Below are 18,409 nucleotides of genomic sequence, written 5' to 3' on the forward strand. Positions count from 1 at the left end.
TCCGGTATTTGGGAGTTGCATAATCTCATGGTCATAGGAACATGTATAAGTCATGAAGAAAGCAATAGCAACATACTAAACGATCAAGTGCTAAGCTAACGTAATGGGTCAAGTCAATCACATCATTCTCTAATGATGTGATCCCGTTAATCAAATAACAACTCATGTCTATGGCTAGGAAACTTAACCATCTTTGATTCAACGAGCTAGTCAAGTAGAGGCATACTAGTGACACTCTGTTTGTCTATGTATTCACACATGCACTAAGTTTCCGGTTAATATAATTCTAGCATGAATAATAAACATTTATCATGATATAAGAAAATATAAATAACAACTTTATTATTGCCTCTAGGGCATATTTCCTTCAGTCTCCCACTTGCACTAGAGTCAATAATCTAGTTCACACCGCCATGTAATTTAACACCAATAGTTCACATCACCATGTGATTAACACCCATAGTTCACATCGCCATGTGACCAACACTCAAAGGGTTTACTAGAGTCAGTAATCTTAGTTCACATCGCCATGTGATTAACACCCAAAAGGTACTAAGGTGTGATCATGTTTTGCTTGTGATAGAAGTTTAGTCAACGGGTCTGCCATATTCAGATCCGTCTGTATTTTGCAAATTTCTATGTCAACAATGCTCTGCATGGAGCTACTCTAGCTAATTGCTCCCACTTTCAATATGTATCCAGATTGAGAATTAGAGTCATCTGGATCAGTGTCAAAACTTGCATCGACGTAACCCGTTACGACGAACCTTTTGTCACCTCCATAATCGAGAAACACTATTTATGTAAGGTTGTGTAAACCCAGTGAACCATTTAAGTTGCCACCGAATGTCCGGTACGCACCAGACACTACTGGAATCAGCTAATTTGCCATCTGCCAGCTCTTTGCCATATGCTAGCAGATGGCAAAGAAGGTCTTTGCCATCAGCTACCCAAAAGCAGAAGGCAAAGAAATGGCAGACGGCAAAACAGGCCTTTGCCATCAGTCACTTCTTTGCCGTCAGCTGGCGGACGGCAAAGAGAGAGGTGCCCCCCCACTAACGAGCCGTTTACGAAAAAAACGCCCCCTCTTTGCCGTCTGCTAGCAGACGGCAAAGAGACAAAACGGCGGATGGCAAACCAAATCCACACCCACCGCCCCCCCCCCCCCCCCCGCCCGTTATCTCTTCTCTCCCTCTCTCCTCCCCGACGCCCACCAGATCCACACCCACCGCCCCCCGCCCGTTATCTCTTCTCTCCCTCTCTCCTCCCCGACGCCCACCAGATCCACACCCACCGCCGCCCCCGCCACCCGCCGCCGAACCCGCCCCGCCGCCCCCGCCCCGCCACCCGCTGCGCGGCGCCGCCCCCGCCACCCGCTGCCCGGCGTCGCCCTGCCACCCGCCGCCCGGCGCCGCCCCCGCCTCCCGGAGCAGCCCCCACCACCCCTCCGCCCCCACCCCACCCGCCGACGCCCCGCCACGCGCCGCCTGGCGCCGCCCACGTTGCCGGCCCACCCGTCCCACTGCGTCCTCCTGCGACCACGCGTGACCCTCCCCTGCGGCTAGGGTTTCGGCCACCACATCGCCGGCGTGGCTCCGGTGTTGCTTCGGTCGCCGTGAGGATCCTCCGGCGGTGCTGGATGTGCCGTGGCGCGGTGGTGCCCCTGGGTGGCGCCTCCGTGCTGCGGTGCCCCTGGTTGGCGCCTTCGTGCCCGTGCTCTCACTGGTGCCACCGTTGTGGTGCTCTCTGGCAAGCTCCGGCTTGTTGTGGTGGTGTTGGTTGTGATGCTGGTCACACCATAGTGATGGTGTGGCTGCATCCTACTTCGGCTACAACTCCTTTTGGTGAGCTTCTCCTTGCTCCCCTCCTGATCTCTCTAATGCATAGCTCTAGCTCTTGATCTTGTTGGATGTGAGGCTCTATTAGCTGTGGTTAGCTGCTGTAGATGAGCATCAACTTGTATTGGAGCTCTCTGTGATGGATTCTTGCTGTGTCAGGGTTTTGGTCAGTGACCATCTATGTGTATTTGTGAAGTATATATACTCCTGTACTGCTCTGTTCTGTTTAGTTGATCCTGGAGTTGTTACTTTGGTCAGTTACCTTACTCATGAACGGATACTCACTTGTTCTTAGTTATTTTACTTCTAATACTGATATGAACATATACCACTTGGTTTGGCTATTCCTATTTGTCTCTTTCTAATAGCCTATGAACAGATGCTATACTTGGTTTTGGCTGTTACTTTCCTAGTTTTCTACTGATAAGACAGATACTACATCTGATTTGGGCAGTGATGCTAGTCTGAGCCCCCCTCTCTTAGGCTTAATTTACATGTGACTATCCCTGTGCTGTGATGAACTAGCCCTGGCACTTCCAGGCTGTCTGAGCACATAATCCCTCAAGTATACCTTGAGGTCTTCTGTAGCTCTCCTTAATAGTTATCTCTTCTAAGCTGCTGGTGGTTGGATGTGTTGGGACTTGGTCTGGTTGGCTGGTTGTGATATATATCTCCTCCTGGAGCTTTGTTTTTGGCGTTGCACAGTGACATGTACCTATTGTCACTAGACAAAACTGACTATGGTGATGAAGTCTAATCTTTGGCTTTAATCACTAGTTTTTAGTTGGCTTAATTCCTGGAGCTAGTACTGATAGTGGTCTTTGTGTTGGCTTTTAACTTACTGCTAATTGTGGTGGCTTCTTGATTGGGTCCTTGGCTGGTTCTCTCCTTTGGCTCTTTGGTATTGGTTTACTCTATTTGGCTTTATAATTAAGATCACTTTGAAAATCAGGATCTTAACTAAGATTATCTTGATCTCAAGTACTGGCTCCTACAACATTGCATTTCACCAAGTGAAATGCTACATTTCTACTCCTAACCCATTCTCTCTTTCTTAGTGTTTTTGTTATGCAGGTTGGAAGAAAAGAAGAAGATCCGGAGAAGATCTTAGTAATAAGATAGTTTTTTAGGAAAATAGATATTTAGTTTTAGATCATTCCTTGTAATATTTGTTGGATATGTGTTCATGGATATGTGTTGGATATATATGTGTTCATGACTATATATTGGTAACATGTGTTGGATATGTGTTGGATATATATGTGTTCATGAGTATTGGTAATATGTCTTGGATATGCTATATTGGTCATATATATATATATATATATATCTGTGTTTGATTTTCTGTGAAAATGAATTGATATAAGAAGAAACAGAATTAATGCCTATTTGGTCTCTTTGCCATCTGCCAACAGATGGCAAAGAGCCTGCAGCCTTTGCCGTCAGCTGGCGGACGGCAAAGGCTGCCGTTAGCCACCTAACGGACACTAACACTACTCATTTTGCCGTCCGCTTCTTTGCCGTCCGCGGCAGACGGCAAAGGCGCCTTTGCCGTCAGCCGCCGAAAGCAGACGGCAAAGTAGGTCTTTGCCGTAGCCTACTTTGCCGGAGCCTTTTGCCGTCCGCGGCTGACGGCAAAGGCCTTTGCCGTCCGCCGTTCATGCCTTTGCCGTCCACCGTTCATGCCTTTGCCGTCCGCCGTGGCAGACGGCAAAGTAGCTGATTCCTGTAGTGAGATGTCCGGTCTGACATCTAGCCACCGGAAATCCGATACCCCTTCAACAAAAGCGAAGCCATCTGGACCAGATGTCTGGTCAACGCCCTATCTAGAGCAATAGTAGCATGGTCTGGATGTCTAGTACACACCAGAAATCCGGTCGCCACTTGACAAAACCTATGTCATCTGTACCGGTTGTCCGATACCTACCGGATGTCAGGTCCATCATGATGTGTGGTATCCCCCGAATTTAAGAAAAAATCTTCATGAATTCAATAAATTTTAACCATTTTTAAAAAAGTACACAAAATTATTAAATGTTTAAGATTACTCAAAAAATCTTCACGAATTCAAAACATGTGCATAATTTCAAAAATTATTCAGGATTTCAAAATAATATTGATTTTTTTAAAACTATGGTCAAAAAATGAAAAGGAACCAAAATAAAATAAAATAAAATAAAAAAGAACATGACAAAAAGAAAAGAGAAAATGGGAATAAAAAAGAGGAAAGAACAAAAATGAAAAAAAATCAGAAAAATCAAACAAAAACACTAGTCTGAACCTTCCCAAAGCCGGGAGAAACCTATTTGGGCCGGCCCAAAAATGTATGTGTGAGGAGCTGATGGGTGCAGGCGTGGTCGCTCACCAGCAACACCTATTTGACGCAATTTGTGTGAAACACAGCTACGATGCACTTGGTGACCGCCATTGGGCCGTCCCATTAGAGGCTGCGAGCAGGCCACTATAATTTTAGAAATGTGATTTTTGAACTATTCGAGCACAACAATGTAGCAACCAGGCCACTGTACATGTGCTGCCCATTTTCAGAATACATTTTCTTTTTAAATCCAACTTTTCTAAAATTTATAAACATTTCTCAAAAATGAAATGAAGTTGAAATACAAACCCTTTTTTGAAACAGACAAACAACTATTTATCTTTTTATAAAATATGATCTTCTAAAATTCCCACACATTTTCCAAAAAAGTACATTTTTGATTGTTTGAACAAAGTTTAGAAACAGGAACAATTTTAAAAAAACACTAACAGTTTTAGAAATCCCCTATATCTTTTTAAAAACATGATTTTTTTTAAGTTTGAATGATATTATAAAATGGTAACACTTTTTGAAATTCTGAACATTTTCATGAAAGATGCTACTATTTTTCATGTTTCGGACCTTTTTTTTAAATGCAAATATTTTTTGAAAACACAAAATTTCTGAACATTTTTCGAAAATGAAAACATTTTTTTAATTGGTGAACAAATTTGAAAACAAGTTTTTTAAAATTCTAGCAATTTTTAGGATTTAAATTGTTTTAAAAATATTCTGGATTATTTGTTGAAAAATGCGAACATTTTTTGAAGTTTTGAGCATCGTTGAACATGTTTTCAAAAATATAAATAAAGATTGTGAAAGTTAAATTCCGAACCATTGGAGTTATGCCGCTAATCGACCCGGTGAGGACGCCGAAACTAGTAGCCTGGGCGGAGTGGTTCAAGGTCGCCGAGCCGGTCGAGGCGCTGCTGCCTGGAGTCGACAAGATGGAGGAGTACATCACTAACGTGCTCTATCCAAAGTGGAACGTCGCGGTCACTGTGAACTAATTAAAGATCGTGTCGCTCCGATAATTCCTTTGCCTTCTTAGGGCGAACCTCTCCGAGCTTCCCAAACTCCACAAAATCAGCTTCTGGAGCTAGCTTCGAATTCCACCTGGCGATTGGCAAACCGTTCGGCACGCTCGTAGCTTCTCCCAGAGATTTGGCCTAGTTGGGGAGGCTGTAGGCCTGTTTAACGCTGGTGTAGGCCCGCTGGTAACATCCCAGATCGGGAGCAGTTGCCATGGGTGGACCTTGGGAAGAAGAAAGGGAGCTCAGGGTGGTCTTTTGGATGGGAACCGGCCGGGATGGCCCTGTATATGTCGGATCCGGCGGTGGAGCGGAGTGCTGGCCGGCTGAGGGGTGGATCCTGCCGGCCATGGCGGTGGGGGTGGTGGCGGCTGGAAGGTTAGGTCGAGGGAGGGAGACGAGCGCCACGATTCGAATGCGAGCGTGGCCTGTCGACTCAGGAAGCTGGCTCTCCGAAGCATTTTCTTTAGCGGTGGCTGTCTCGTTGTAAATATGGGCAACTCCAGTTTCTTGTTTTTCTGGAGCTGGGCTTTCCGGGCTTCACGATTTTACACGTGAGCGGGGCTCAACTTCTCAAATCCAGCTTCTTCTAAAATAAGCATTCGGGACAGCTTCACACGAGAAGTTTGAGGAGTTAGAAGCTGGAGGAGATCAGAACAGACCCTTAGTTGTTGAGTTGTTGAATTGTTGTCGTTTCATGAATGGTGCGCAGGCGTGCAGTCTATTCGATCTGAGTTGTTGACATGCTGTTTCGTGAACAAATTCCAAATGCGATTTTTTTTCTGTTGAGCTCTTTTAAGACCTCGCATCTTAATTACAAGTATGTTCTACCAAGCAGATTATTCCCGGGCTCTGTGGGTAGTGATTTCTAAGGGATGGATTTTACCTGGGATGGGATTTTTCTTTGTGAAATAACTGGGAAATCCTTATCTGAATATATTGCTAAAAAGTGTTATGAGGACTTGCTCCAAATTTTCTTTACAGGATACATGAAGTGATAAACATAACCAATCAATTACGACAACGGAAAAAAAGACCCTCGAAACAAGGGTTTTTTCTCCGACCGCTGGCCTCCGCTATTTTCCCGAGACAACACCTCACTTGAAGTTCTACTGACTCTTGCCTTGAGAATTTTTCGCTATTGTCAAAAAAAAATTTGGATGATTTAGAATTTAAACGTTGAAAAGGTATTAAATAGTATTCACATGCAACCATTAGCATGGGATGGGCACCTTTGCTCCGCACATAAGGTTGGACCAAATACTCGTAGCTCATGAGCGTTAGCTCAACTCATTAATCTTGTACAACTGACGTTAATGAACAAAGGCAATCACTTATTTCAGCTCGCATAATGTAACGAGCTTAATGAACGAGCTAACGAGTTTCACAGGCAACTCATTAAACACATTAGTACACCACAACACATATTATTATTTTAAGTGACAATATTTCGTGGCACCTCAACCCATTTATTAATATAATCGACCTAGGCCAGCCCATCAGAGGGATCAAACTAGCGCACCTCCTCATGTAGTTACCATATTCCTTCGTAAAAATCACACCCATGCTCTCATCCCATAGGCCGTAATACAGTGTAGTCTATCAATGAGCGCTGATGAGTTTAATGAACTTTAAACGAACAGAGAACTGAACTATGCTTTTTTGCTCGAAAAGCTTAACAAGCTTAACCACACGAGCTGAACAAGCTGAACCTGGACAGGATGAGCAGCTCGTTAATTCACGCCTATTCGCATGGAATTTTTTGTTACTGTTACACGTGGTCGGGGAAATATGCCAGAAATACAAGGAAAACAAATTCGAACTCACAAGCTGCATGGAGTTTGTTCATGGGTTTGTTAGTGCCCGGGTGTGATGCGTGCATGCATTGGTTAGTGGCTGTGTGGTAGCCGGGTAATGCGTGCGTGCGTGTAGTGGATGTGCACAAGTCTGGGTGTAAAAGCCCTCCCGTGTATTGATGTAAAGTGCGCCGGTATGAGCCGAGCCTAGGAGCCAGAGATGAAGTAGTGTCCACCGGGACCGTGGTATGCGCTCGGTCGGCTGTGAGAGAGCTCTTCTGGATAGGCTGCGGTGTGTTGCCGCTGCAGAAGTGAGGCCGTTCGTGCGGCCGAGGCGCCGTTGTGCGGCGGAGGCGTTTGTGCGCCGAAAAAATTGTGTTCTTCATCTTCCACCTTCGTTTGTGCGAGTGAGAGAAAGAGAGCGGCAACAATAGGGAACACCTACAGGTGTCGTCCCTGTTGGAGTTGTGTCGAATATTGTGTACAAGGTAGGTTACAATTGGACTTGTAGTTGTATTGTGTTTAGATAGGATATGGAGTCGCGTCCAGAGCGACCGGGTGCGGTATTGTAGCGGTGTCATGGGGAGGAGCGGCCATAGTCAAGCCCCGGAGGATGTAGCCATATCGGTGAACCTCGTTAACAAATCTCGGCGTCATGCTCGTGTGATTGCTTGGTCCGCGGATGATCGACGATGATCTCGGATTTATTCTGACAAGTGATATGTTGAGCAAGGTTACGAGAAGGTCGCACGGGTTGATCTAGAGGAAGGAAGATATCGTCGTTGGAGTTTGCCAGGAGCGATCTGCAGCAGACGTGTCGGCGGTTGTAATCTTTGCAAGGCGATCATGGAGCGGCAGCGATCCAGACTAATCTTGGCGAGTTCGGCAAGCTTCGGAATCATGTGGCACGTCCAGGTGCGTGCAACCGCAGCGGTGGGCGCGGCTCAGAGCGAGACACGTGCAGGAGGCGGTCAGGCAGCACGAGCAACTGTTTGATTCGGAGCAGTGGGCGAGCGGAAAGAGATGCAAGTGATCGGACAGAGGTTTGTTTTGGACCAAAAGGAGACCGAGTCTCCATAGTACTGACACGGACAGGCAGGCAAATCAGTCTAGCGTAAGGAAAGATCCGTCAAGCGATATGTATCCATCAGGAGCACTATTTGCGTATGCGTCTGCAAGGGAAAGGCAAAGCTAGCATTGGAGTTGAGCCACGGGAGCCACACCACGTGAAGATCAAAGATTTTTTTGGTTGGAATTGCTATTAGTACGCGGAGGCTGTTCGTGTGCTTGGGGCATCGCGTGGAAAGCTTGGATATTTTTTCACTGGGTCAGTCATACGAAGAACCATGGCACCAACGGGTAGCAGGTTTGTGGGGGAGAAGTTCACAGAACTGAAAACCTAGGGTTATGACAGACAAGGATGAAAGATTTGTTGGCACAACAAGGGTGCTTGAAGGCATTGCGGGAAGTCATGATAGCTTAGATGGAAGTATCATGTGATGGATGGGAATTCGTGAAAGACGATATGGAAACCTCGAGCGTGTCATACAATAGAACGAGATAGGCTGGGTCGGACTAGACAGTCTGACGGATCGACGTGAGTCGGTTGGTACAGAAGACGGTGGTAGGATCAACGACAACGACATAGGAGCGTGATGCTGATGGTGACCGACTTCTGGGCGTGGAAACACATGACACAGGCTTGAGGGCTTGTGTGGCTTCGACAAGACTATGGCGCGGGGTTGATTCAAGATGGCGTACGCATGTAAGCTTGAAGTCGACGGGACGCGAGGGTGCATTGATCATCTACCATGGAGTCATGTTGAAGGTGGAGCTGGATTGAGGGGCTACGATGTAAGGATCCAGGGAATCGAAGCCTATTCAGCGGGGAAAAGCGAGTGACAGGCAGTTCGAATTGCAGCCCAGTGGTCTGATGGAAGCGTGAAACTCGTCATCGGTCGGTGATGATCGATGGTATACTCTGCAGTGGGGGTTGAGTGGTGTGGGTTCGCGACCCTTGAGACTCGACCGGGGCAGCAGAGGCTTGACGCGGTAATAGCGGCGAGGCGTGCAGCGCGCACGGGACATGGAGACGGGCTAGGGCTCTGGTGGTCCTACATGTGGTGAGACAACTGCGAATTTGACTCGGGATGACTACAAGCAGCGGTGAAATTTCTTCAAGTTTCAGACAGACGGTCAAGGAAGGAGCGGTGATGTTGAGTTCAGATAACTCTTATGTGTGACACCCAATATGTGAGTTGTTCACTTTCACGCAGGTCAGTGATCGGTGTGTGATGAAGTTGGATGGATACTCTGGAAGTTGGAAGCACAGACTAGAGTAAAGAGGAGCTTAATTTTGCTCGAGCGTTGACTGTGGTCAAGAAAAGAAGGGACTACAAGTTGCAGGTGAAGTCACATGGAGTCTTTGGAGTAGCAGTGATACCCATGGGATAACTCAAGTCCAATGTACATGGAAGTTTGACGCATTGACGAATTCAAGGTGGTGGAGAATATTCGTCAAGGTGGAGTTTGTTGGAGTTGTGTCGAATATTCTGTACAAGGTAGGTTACAATAGGACTTATAGTTGTATTGTGTTTAGATAGGATATGGAGTCGTGTCCAAGTAGGACACTTCTATCCTAGGCCTCTCATATATAGTGGGGGTAGACACACGATGTAACCTATGCCAACATAATAGCACCGGAACGCAGGGGAAGCCGGCGGCATGTGCCGGCGTCCAGGGCGACCGGGTGCGGTATTATAGCGGTGTCATGGAGAGGAGCGCCCATAGTCAAGCCCCGGGGATATAGCCATATCGGTGAACCTCGTTAACAAATCTCGGTGTCATGCTCGTGTGATTGCTTGGTCCGCGGATGATCAACGGTGACCTCGAATTTATTCTGACAGTCCCCTTCTTGGAGGCACTGCCAAAGGCATTTCTCCGTGCCGCTCTTCACGCACCATAGCTCTAGTTCATCGGATTGGACAAAGGCAGAGTTGTAGCGTCATCCCCTACTTAAAGGCGTTGTCTTGGTTGCTCGTGAAGTCCTTGGTCTTGGAATGGAAGATGTTGGTTGCCATGCTTGGTTTGGGCTGCTTCTCAAGGCTTGGGCATCTGGGGCACAACGAACGAAATCGTTGACCCTTCCTCCATGGTCTCCTTTTTTCACCGGCCGGGTCCTGCAACCCATTTGCCGTCTCTTTAGGCGCTCAAGGTGTGTGTGGGGTGGGGTGGGGGGGGGGGGGTATATTGATTCCGTACGTGCTGGAGTTTTGGCGGCACGAGTGCAGGACGGAGGTCCTCCCATTGGTCATGACGCGTTCTAGGTGTGATGTGTCTCGTCTCCTAGCCTTCCTTGGCCGGAGGTCGGGCTAGGTGAGTTTAGGTTGTAGTGTTTTTCTCTGTTGTGTTCTTACCCACACTTGTTATGGCGCCTCGCATTGTTCTCTCGTAACTATCAATAAAAACATGCGCAATTCTCTGTGTATTCGCAAAAAGAATTCTACTACTAAACGGCCACGGTGATTGATCTCTAAAATACGAATCCTTTAGTTTGGTAACCAGCTGGCAAGAAGCGGTGTAGGATGATGTTCTTCATGGTTTGTCGAAACCTCTTGCCTCGCTGCTTTTGTGACAGCGCGGTGCCGCCTTTTACTTTCTTTCCATTGTTGTATTTCTCTGTATGGTTGTGGCTTGGAGGCAGACGAAAGCGTCCTCCAGCTTACCCTGCCAGCTCTAATTGGTCAGCTTTCTATAAAACATGGGGTGGAAAGCCTCATTTTCTAAAGAAAAGTTGGAAGCAGCCTTGTGTTGTCAAGGTGAGGCATCGCAGGATCAAGACAGGATGCAAGTTGGCGTAAACGTCTGACCCATTTGCTTGAGGTTATCAGCAAGGAGCCAACGCCTGACTGGGGTAGGAGGAAGTACTACATGAAAGGCACTGCCTAACCGATGCACCTAGTCTCATTTCAGTGCACATGTTGGGCACGCAGAGAAAATTCCTCCCAGCAGGTATCTGTCGGATACTCGGATTCGGTCTGTCCCTCTCTGGCTAGATAGTGTAGGTAGTAAATCATGTAGTGTCTACTCCAGCTCACGTCATGCATGACATAGTATGGCAGCCAAAGTCAAGTCACCTTGACTGGCAAGTCTTCCACCCCTTGGTGCCCAAGGTAGGTGCTACAGTCGTTTTTTGTACAGCAATACAAACGGCCGATGCATGCCCAGCGTTGTAGAAGCAAGCCAATGCAAAGCAATCCATTTGAGCTTCACAAAACTAGTTGGAATTTACGTTGACACTCGTGTTCATCTGCGTGTTGTGCACTAGCTAGTGTGTCCGTGTGCTAGTAGCCTACAGCACCGTTTCTCTTGGGAGGCATTTCATATACACGCGATTTACACGTACAGTACAGACATCCTTCAAGGACAATCATGTCCGGCGCTCAAGAGCAAGGGCTGAAGCTGCTGGTGCCGCGGAGCGGCGTGAGCATATACGCCATCCGCGTCCAGATGGCGCTTGCCATGAAGGGTCTGGCTTACGACTACCTCCCCGCGGACCCCGGGTGCAAGAGCGACCTCCTCCTTACGTCCAACCCCGTGCACAAGAAGCTGCCCGTCCTCATCCACGGCGGCAGGCCCGTCTGTGAATCGCTCATCATTGTGGAGTACCTTGACGACGCATTCCCCGGCAACGGCGCCTCCATCCTCCCCACCGACCCCTACCGCCGCGCCGTCGCCCGCTTCTGGGCCGCCTATGTCGATAACAAGGTTTGTCCCCTTCCCTCTCATCTAGCTAGTTTAAGCTTCAAGAATTGAAGTTGCATCACACGGGCGCCATTTTATTGCCGCAGATGTTCCCTTCGTGCATCGGCATTCTCAATACGGCGAAGCAGCAGGAGAGAGCTGACAAGGTGGAGGAGACCTTGGCAGCTTTCGGGCTCCTAGAGGCCGCCTTGGCGGAGTGCTCCAAAGAAGGCGAGGCGGAGGCGCCGTTCTTCGGTGGTGGCTCCATCGGGTTCCTGGACATCGCGCTCGGGTGCTATATTCCCTGGTTCGAAGCGATAGGCCGCCTTGCTGGCGTGCCGCCGTTCCTAGACGCGGCGAGGACACCAAAGCTGGCCGCGTGGGCGGGGCGGTTCAGGGCCGCCGAGCCGGTCATTGCGCTGCTGACGGCGGTGGACAAGGTGCAGGAGTACATCACGTCGGTGCTTTACCCAAAGTGGAACGTCGCTGTCACAGCTAGCAACTAATTAAAGATCATGTGTTTCCATTGCCGGCAGGGGCTCGTGTCGATCCAATAATTACTCTGCTTTCCGAGTTAACTGTTAGATAGATTGCTTAGATAGATTGATTGGCTCTCAAGGCAACTATGTAATTTTTTGGCTCTCAAGTAACTTTGAGTTTACTCCTAAGTAACATGTGTATTTTCGTCGGGTACAAATACCTCATTTCTATCATCAATAAAGATTAATGGATCATCTTTCATTCAACTCTCTCGTTCTTTAATTTGTACTTTGAACAGGTTATCGGCACGCTCTTAACCGAGAGAGTTTTTTTTTTTGCGGGAATCTTAACCGAGAGAGTTGCCACACAGTATAAAAAGAAAGCCACGGGGAGGCGGCCTAACAGTGGCAAGGCGCCGAGGCTTTCTCTCGCATCTGGAGGCAATATGATCGGTGCGCGACGCTCGCCCGGCGGCGGAATCCTCAGGTGCGTATCCATGGCACACCATGGAGCGCCCGACGGCTCTCAGCACTATTGTTGCCCCCGGCAGCGTCAAGCGATGAACGACACCGTCCTCGGCAAGGACAAATGAAACAACTTTTCCCATCCACATCTCCGTCGATTTTCAACGCTGGACTCGGTACAAATAGAGAAATCGATGTCAAATAAGGTGATTCAGTTCAGTTTTATTCCTCACAAATCAATTGCTTTAGCGGGAACACCAAGAACCAAGAAGAAAAACAAAAAGTCATAGTCAAGTACAGGGAAGAATCCAATCCACATCCTGTACTACCTCTCGGAGGAGATCAAATACAAGCGATCTAAATAGAGGAAGACATCCAGAGAAAAAGAAGGGAAGACATCCAGATCAAATACAAGTGATCTAAATACCGCGTCGCCCCCGCGGGCGACCGGCCGCGCCCCGATCTCCTTCTCCAGCGACCCTCCCTCCTCCTTCCCTCCCCGCCGCCATCGTCGGCGCTCGCTATCGGGCCTGGCCCGGGCGACGCTGGCGGCGGCGGCCCCCTCGCTTTTCCCCTCTTGGCTTCCTCTGGCGCGGGACGGAGCGGGCTGGGGAGTGTCCCTAGGCGGCGGCGGTCCGTCGTGGCGGCGGGGTCCTGGCGCTACGCGGGCGGATGGCTGGACGGCGGCGTCGCCGTTGGCGGCGGGGTAGCATGGCGACGCGTCCTGGCGGCGCCGCTCGGCCCAGATCTGGGCCCTTCGGGCCCATCTGGGCCCGGGCGGGCCGGCGGCGGGGTGAGCCTGTGGCGCGACCTCCAGGAGGCCGGGGCGTGGCGGCGAGCGGCTGCGGGCTGGCGACGCGGGTACCAAATTGCTGCAGCGGGGCTTTGCGGGCCCGTTTGGGCTCGGCCGGGCCAGGGGTGGCCTGGTGTGCCCTGCTGCCGCGTCCGGCCGGCGACCGCGACGGTGCAGGGGGCTCGGGCCTCCCGCACGTTGGCGGGGGAGGTGGGTCCCTCCTGCTCGATAGCGATGCGGCTGCTTCCGTCGTTTGGAGTTTCTCTTCGGGTCTCTTGGCCTCGTGGTGGTGTTCGTAGTGAGGCGGCATGGGTGGTGGCGCAACCGTGTTGGCGCAAGGTGGTGTGCGGAGGTTTGACTGGTCGGCTCCGGTTCGGTCGGGCGGCGAGGTTTGGAGTATGGGAGAAATCCTTGCCGGTCTTCGGCTCCGATGCGGTGACACATGCGGGTGCCACCATCCCTTCCTGGAGGGTGTCGTTGTTATCCATCCCCCAACTCCCTCAGCGTGCCGGGGGAAACCCTAGGACCCGTCCGGGCAGCAGCGTCGTCGGCGTCGCATTCCTTCTTGGGGGTGCTGCTAGGTGCGCGGCGGATCGAAGCCTCGGGCTATGGTGGTTTGTCTCCGGTGGGCGCAGCGGTGGCGGGTCATCCACGCTTGGTTGAGTTGCCGTTGTTGGCTTTTGTTTCTTATTCTTTTTCTTTTGGGCTTGTTGTGCTGCTCGCCCCAGCGATCTTGTAATCGGTGTTGGTTGCTTTGAAATACAAAGCGGGGAAACCCTTTTTCGGTAACCTTATCTCGTCTGTTATTCAATTTAACCCTTGTGCTTTACTTATTCAGAGATTAGGTATGCAAACAGCCCTGGGATTATATGCTAATCCACTATAAATCCTTCAAATTTTTAGTTCAGGCATTTGTCTTTGCTGTAATTTGCAACCTAGCCATCAGACTATTTAAATACATTATAACCGAGCACTTTTCATGCCCTCTCAGGCCATTAGCATTCGTATCCGTTGGATCGCCACTTTTAGGCTCCTTGGCCATCCGATCGGCTCTTAATCGCACGCAATCCTGCGACCAGGTTCACGTAATGAGCACTAATGCTCTTGGGCCGCTGCTCTGGCGGGGCTTTTTGCCTTCTGAGATTCAATTGGGCCTACTGCGCCTATACTACGCTTCTGTGCAACACAAAAGTGGAAAACCCTAAAACATCCGACACTCGCGACCCTGCTTTCCTTCGCTGGCAGCCTCGCATGGCGGCGCCTCTCCATGGTCGACCTAGGTGCCCATCGATGCGGGAGCTTGGACTCCCACGGCGACTACGCTAGGTTTCCACCGATTAACAGACAGCGCAGGTAGAGATAAGTCTACCATCCTTTCCTCCAGCCCCGCCCTGCACAATGGCCATGGTCGCCGCCGGCAGCCCGTCAGACCTCTTCCTCGCTGGCAGGGTGAACTAACTTGAGGACTGCTTCTTTCCCGGTGAGACTTCTTCTCATATGTGGAATCCTTTTCATGCAACATATGTGCATTGGGCTTACAACTGAACAGATGGTAGGGATGATTGGCAGAGCTCGCAACTCATCCTTTGTTTGAGGTGCAGTCTATTTCGGCTTCATGTAACTTGAGGCGTAACTAGCCTCCTCAGCCTGATGAGAAGCAGTAGGACGAGCCGGGTGGCCCTGAGGTCCAGCAGGTGCGCCCGCTGCCTATAGAGTATATTGTGATTAGATGGATGCTTCTCTGCCTTGTTTGTCCATAGCATTTCTTAAAAAAAATCTGAGTTATGTTCTCCTTGGATGTACATACAAAAAGGAAGTGGAGTAAGTAATAGAGTATACAAGGAATAAGAAATCATATCTGTACGCATGTAATGTTTGAAGTCATTTCTCAGTATTACACCTTATAAATTTAAATAGGCTACAATGACTATCTTCACTTTTCCTCCAAAACAAACAAACAAACAAACTATTTTCACTATTCTGTGTGTGTGCTGCCAATCTCTTACATTGTATGATTTCTTTCAGAAAATAATTACATATTGTATCCATGCTGCACTTTGCCAAGGAGAAACGACAACATAAAGGCTCCTAGCGGAAGCAGCTATTCCCATGAGATGAGCAGTGGCTTCACCTCAAGCGGCAACATTACGGAGACCGATGCCTAAACCACACTCCTGGCTCCAAGGGTTGTGTGTTGCATCAACATTTTATTCTGCCATGTGTTTGGGTGTTATATACACCATATTCCTTGTTCTACCTAACACATGCTCTCCGTATATAAGCAGGACTTGTAAATTTTCTAGTTCCATCGAACATTTGCCCCCCGACGATGCCGAACTCATCGACGCCGCCAGGCTGCCCGTGCTCGCCGTCGCCGCCCCGCGCCCTTGCTGCCCGTGGTCGCAGACGCCGCCAGGCTGCCCATGCTCGCCGTCGCCGCCCGGCGCCCGCTCCTCGTCACCGCCCACTCCTCGTCGCCGTCGCCCCGCGCTGTTGCCCTGCCCCGACGCACCGCCCCGGCCCGCGCACCCCTGCCCCGGCGCGCCGCCCCGGCCCGAGCCCCTGCCCCGACGCCGCCCCACGCCCCCGGCCTGCCCCAACCACACGCCGCCGCCACGTTCTGTCCGGCCGCCGGCCTTCCTCTCTGTTTTTTGTTCATATATATGATGATTTGTTTTTTGCATTTTTATAAAAATGTATATATGTATGTATGTTCTCTGTGCATATAAAAGTTAGATTTTTAGTACATTTGGGTACATTTTAGGTTAGTTTTATTTTTAGAAAAGTTTTATATATTTAGGGAAAGAAGGAAGAGAAGGAAGAAGGAAGAAGAAGAAAAAGTTTTATATATGCAAAAGTTACATTTTTAGAAAAGTATTATATATCTAGCTAGGAAGATAATGAAGAAGAAGAAAAAGAAGGAGAGGAAAAAGGAAAATAAGAAGAAGAAAAAAGAAGAAAAAGAAGAGGAGAAGAAGAAAGGAATAGAGGAGAAGAAGAGAAAATAGACTCTTCTTCTCCTCTATTCCTTTCTTCTTCTCCTCTTTTTTTTCTTCTTTTTTTCTTCATTCTTCTCCTCTATTAATATCTTCTTCTCCTCTTTTTATTTCTTCTTCGTCTTCTTATTTTTTATCGGATATGTCATTGTCGATATACCCCGTGTCCCGATAACTTCAACACGAGAGGGGGGGGGGGGTTCGACCTACCCCCTCCCCGATAACATTATTTTCCCATGTATGTATGTCGTCGTTGTCGATATAACCCCCTCCCGGATAACTTCGACTGTGATAACTTATACCACCGGAGCACCCCCCATCCCTCTCGCTCGACCAAAACTCTCGAGGACACCCAAACCCTAGAAAAAACGATGTCGGTCTCCTACCCCCTCCCGCCGCGCCCCTACCTTGAAGCGTTGCCGAGGCCACCCCAAACCGGGAATAAGCTAGGTCTACGTTTGCACTAATATATGCACCTGCTGTCATGTTTGTGTAATAATTGCCATGTTGTAATATTTGCAGAAACAATGGAGCACGGACTGAGACGAGGAAGCAGAAGAGGTGTTGAGGGACATAATCTTAGCCGGAGGTGATGTCTTGTCGTATCTTAACGACAAAGATGGTCTGGAAGAATAGGGTGAAGAAGCAGGCTACGGTGATCGAAGAGTGGAGGAGGAAAGACATGATTATGATGGCTCCGGTGACCCAATGCTGGTGCAAGAAGGAGCCCGTGCTGACGGCTCCGGTGACCGAACAGAGTCCGGCCAGGTAAATATATTAGTTAAGCCTGTGCTGACTAGCTAATTGATGCATTCATTGTTTTGGTATGTACACATATTAATTACCTCTTGTCTTTCTTATTTTTTCTAGCCCTCCGGATCGAGCACAACTTCGGTAAAGAGACGAGGCCCGAAGAGAAAGTTGCGCTCGGATGAAAGGTTTGAGATCACAGCAATCGCGCGCGACGGCCAACCGATTGAACCCATCCGGACAAATGAAGCATTTGCTGCTCAGTGCGGGGTTCTTGTTAGGGACAAGATCCCGATCAGCATCCACCAATGGTATAAGCCTAAGAAGGAAGACCCTGAGGTGTCTTATGTCAATGATATGCAGAAAGATGATCTTTGGACTGAGCTGAAGGCAAATTTCACCCTACCGCCAGAGGAGGATCCGGAGAAGCGAGTTAAAGAGCAATTAATCAAGTCTCATGCTCTTAAGAAGATGGCAGACCTATTCAGGAGGTGGAAGAATGAGCTGAAAACGTTTATCGACAAAGAAGAGACACCAGAATTCATCGGCAAATATGAGAAGATCAGAGATCACTAGCCCGCATTTGTGGCCCACAAGACATCAAAAAGAGTAAGAAGTTGTCAGCGACAAACAAGAAAAATGCTGCGAAGAAGAAGCTTCACCATCGCACGGGGTCAGGTGGCTACCTCAAAGCCCGGCCTAAGTGGGCCAAGGCTGAGAATGATCTGCTTGATAAAGGGATCGAACCAGAGACAATGAACTGGCCAGACCGTTGCCGGACTTGGTTCTTCGGGGCTGGCGGAACCTTGGACCCTGTATCAGGGAAGTGCGTTTGGACGGATGAGCAAATGAGAATACCAGTCAAGAGGCTTCAGCACTATATCGATGCAGCGCACCAAGGGACGTTCGTTCCAGACAGAGAGAATGACGAGCTCACAATGGCCCTCGGGAATCCTTAGCACCCTGGACGGACACGAGGCACGCCAGGCTCCGTTCCGTGGAAGGCTGGTTTTTCGGACGCAGGCGGTTACAAAAGCCAGGAGAGGAGGAAAAAAGTGGAGCAAACCCAATTTCAGAAGCTGCACGAAAGGGTTCAAGCGCTAGAGGAACAAGAGGTAGCTCGCAGCAATCGACCTGCCGAAACTATCCCCGAAGCTACCCCGCCATCTCAGCGGAGAAGCAGCGTGGCTTCGACCGAGCT

The 18,409-nt window shown here is 49.2% G+C and overlaps 1 protein-coding gene across 1 annotated transcript; it reads left to right on the plus strand.

The window, feature by feature from the left end:
- The first annotated feature begins 11,176 nt into the window (after positions 1-11,176).
- LOC141026618 (probable glutathione S-transferase GSTU6) lies at positions 11,177-12,471 on the plus strand. The gene is made up of 2 exons (XM_073503452.1): positions 11,177-11,749; positions 11,833-12,471. The coding sequence occupies exons 1-2, from the start codon at positions 11,414-11,416 to the stop codon at positions 12,229-12,231; spliced, it is 735 nt and encodes a 244-aa protein (XP_073359553.1). The 5' UTR covers positions 11,177-11,413; the 3' UTR covers positions 12,232-12,471.
- Positions 12,472-18,409: the final 5,938 nt, after the last annotated feature.

This window comes from Aegilops tauschii, chromosome 7, assembly GCF_002575655.3.
Source record: "Aegilops tauschii subsp. strangulata cultivar AL8/78 chromosome 7, Aet v6.0, whole genome shotgun sequence".
Taxonomy (NCBI): Eukaryota; Viridiplantae; Streptophyta; class Magnoliopsida; order Poales; family Poaceae; genus Aegilops; species Aegilops tauschii.

Excerpts from the sequence above, each read along its gene's own strand:
- LOC141026618 (XM_073503452.1), top strand. The coding sequence starts at position 11,414 with ATGTCCGGCGCTCAAGAGCAAGGGCTGAAGCTGCTGGTGCCGCGGAGC. Across the intron at positions 11,750-11,832 it reads CCGCCTATGTCGATAACAAG|ATGTTCCCTTCGTGCATCGG; the intron begins GTTTGTCCCCTT and ends TTATTGCCGCAG.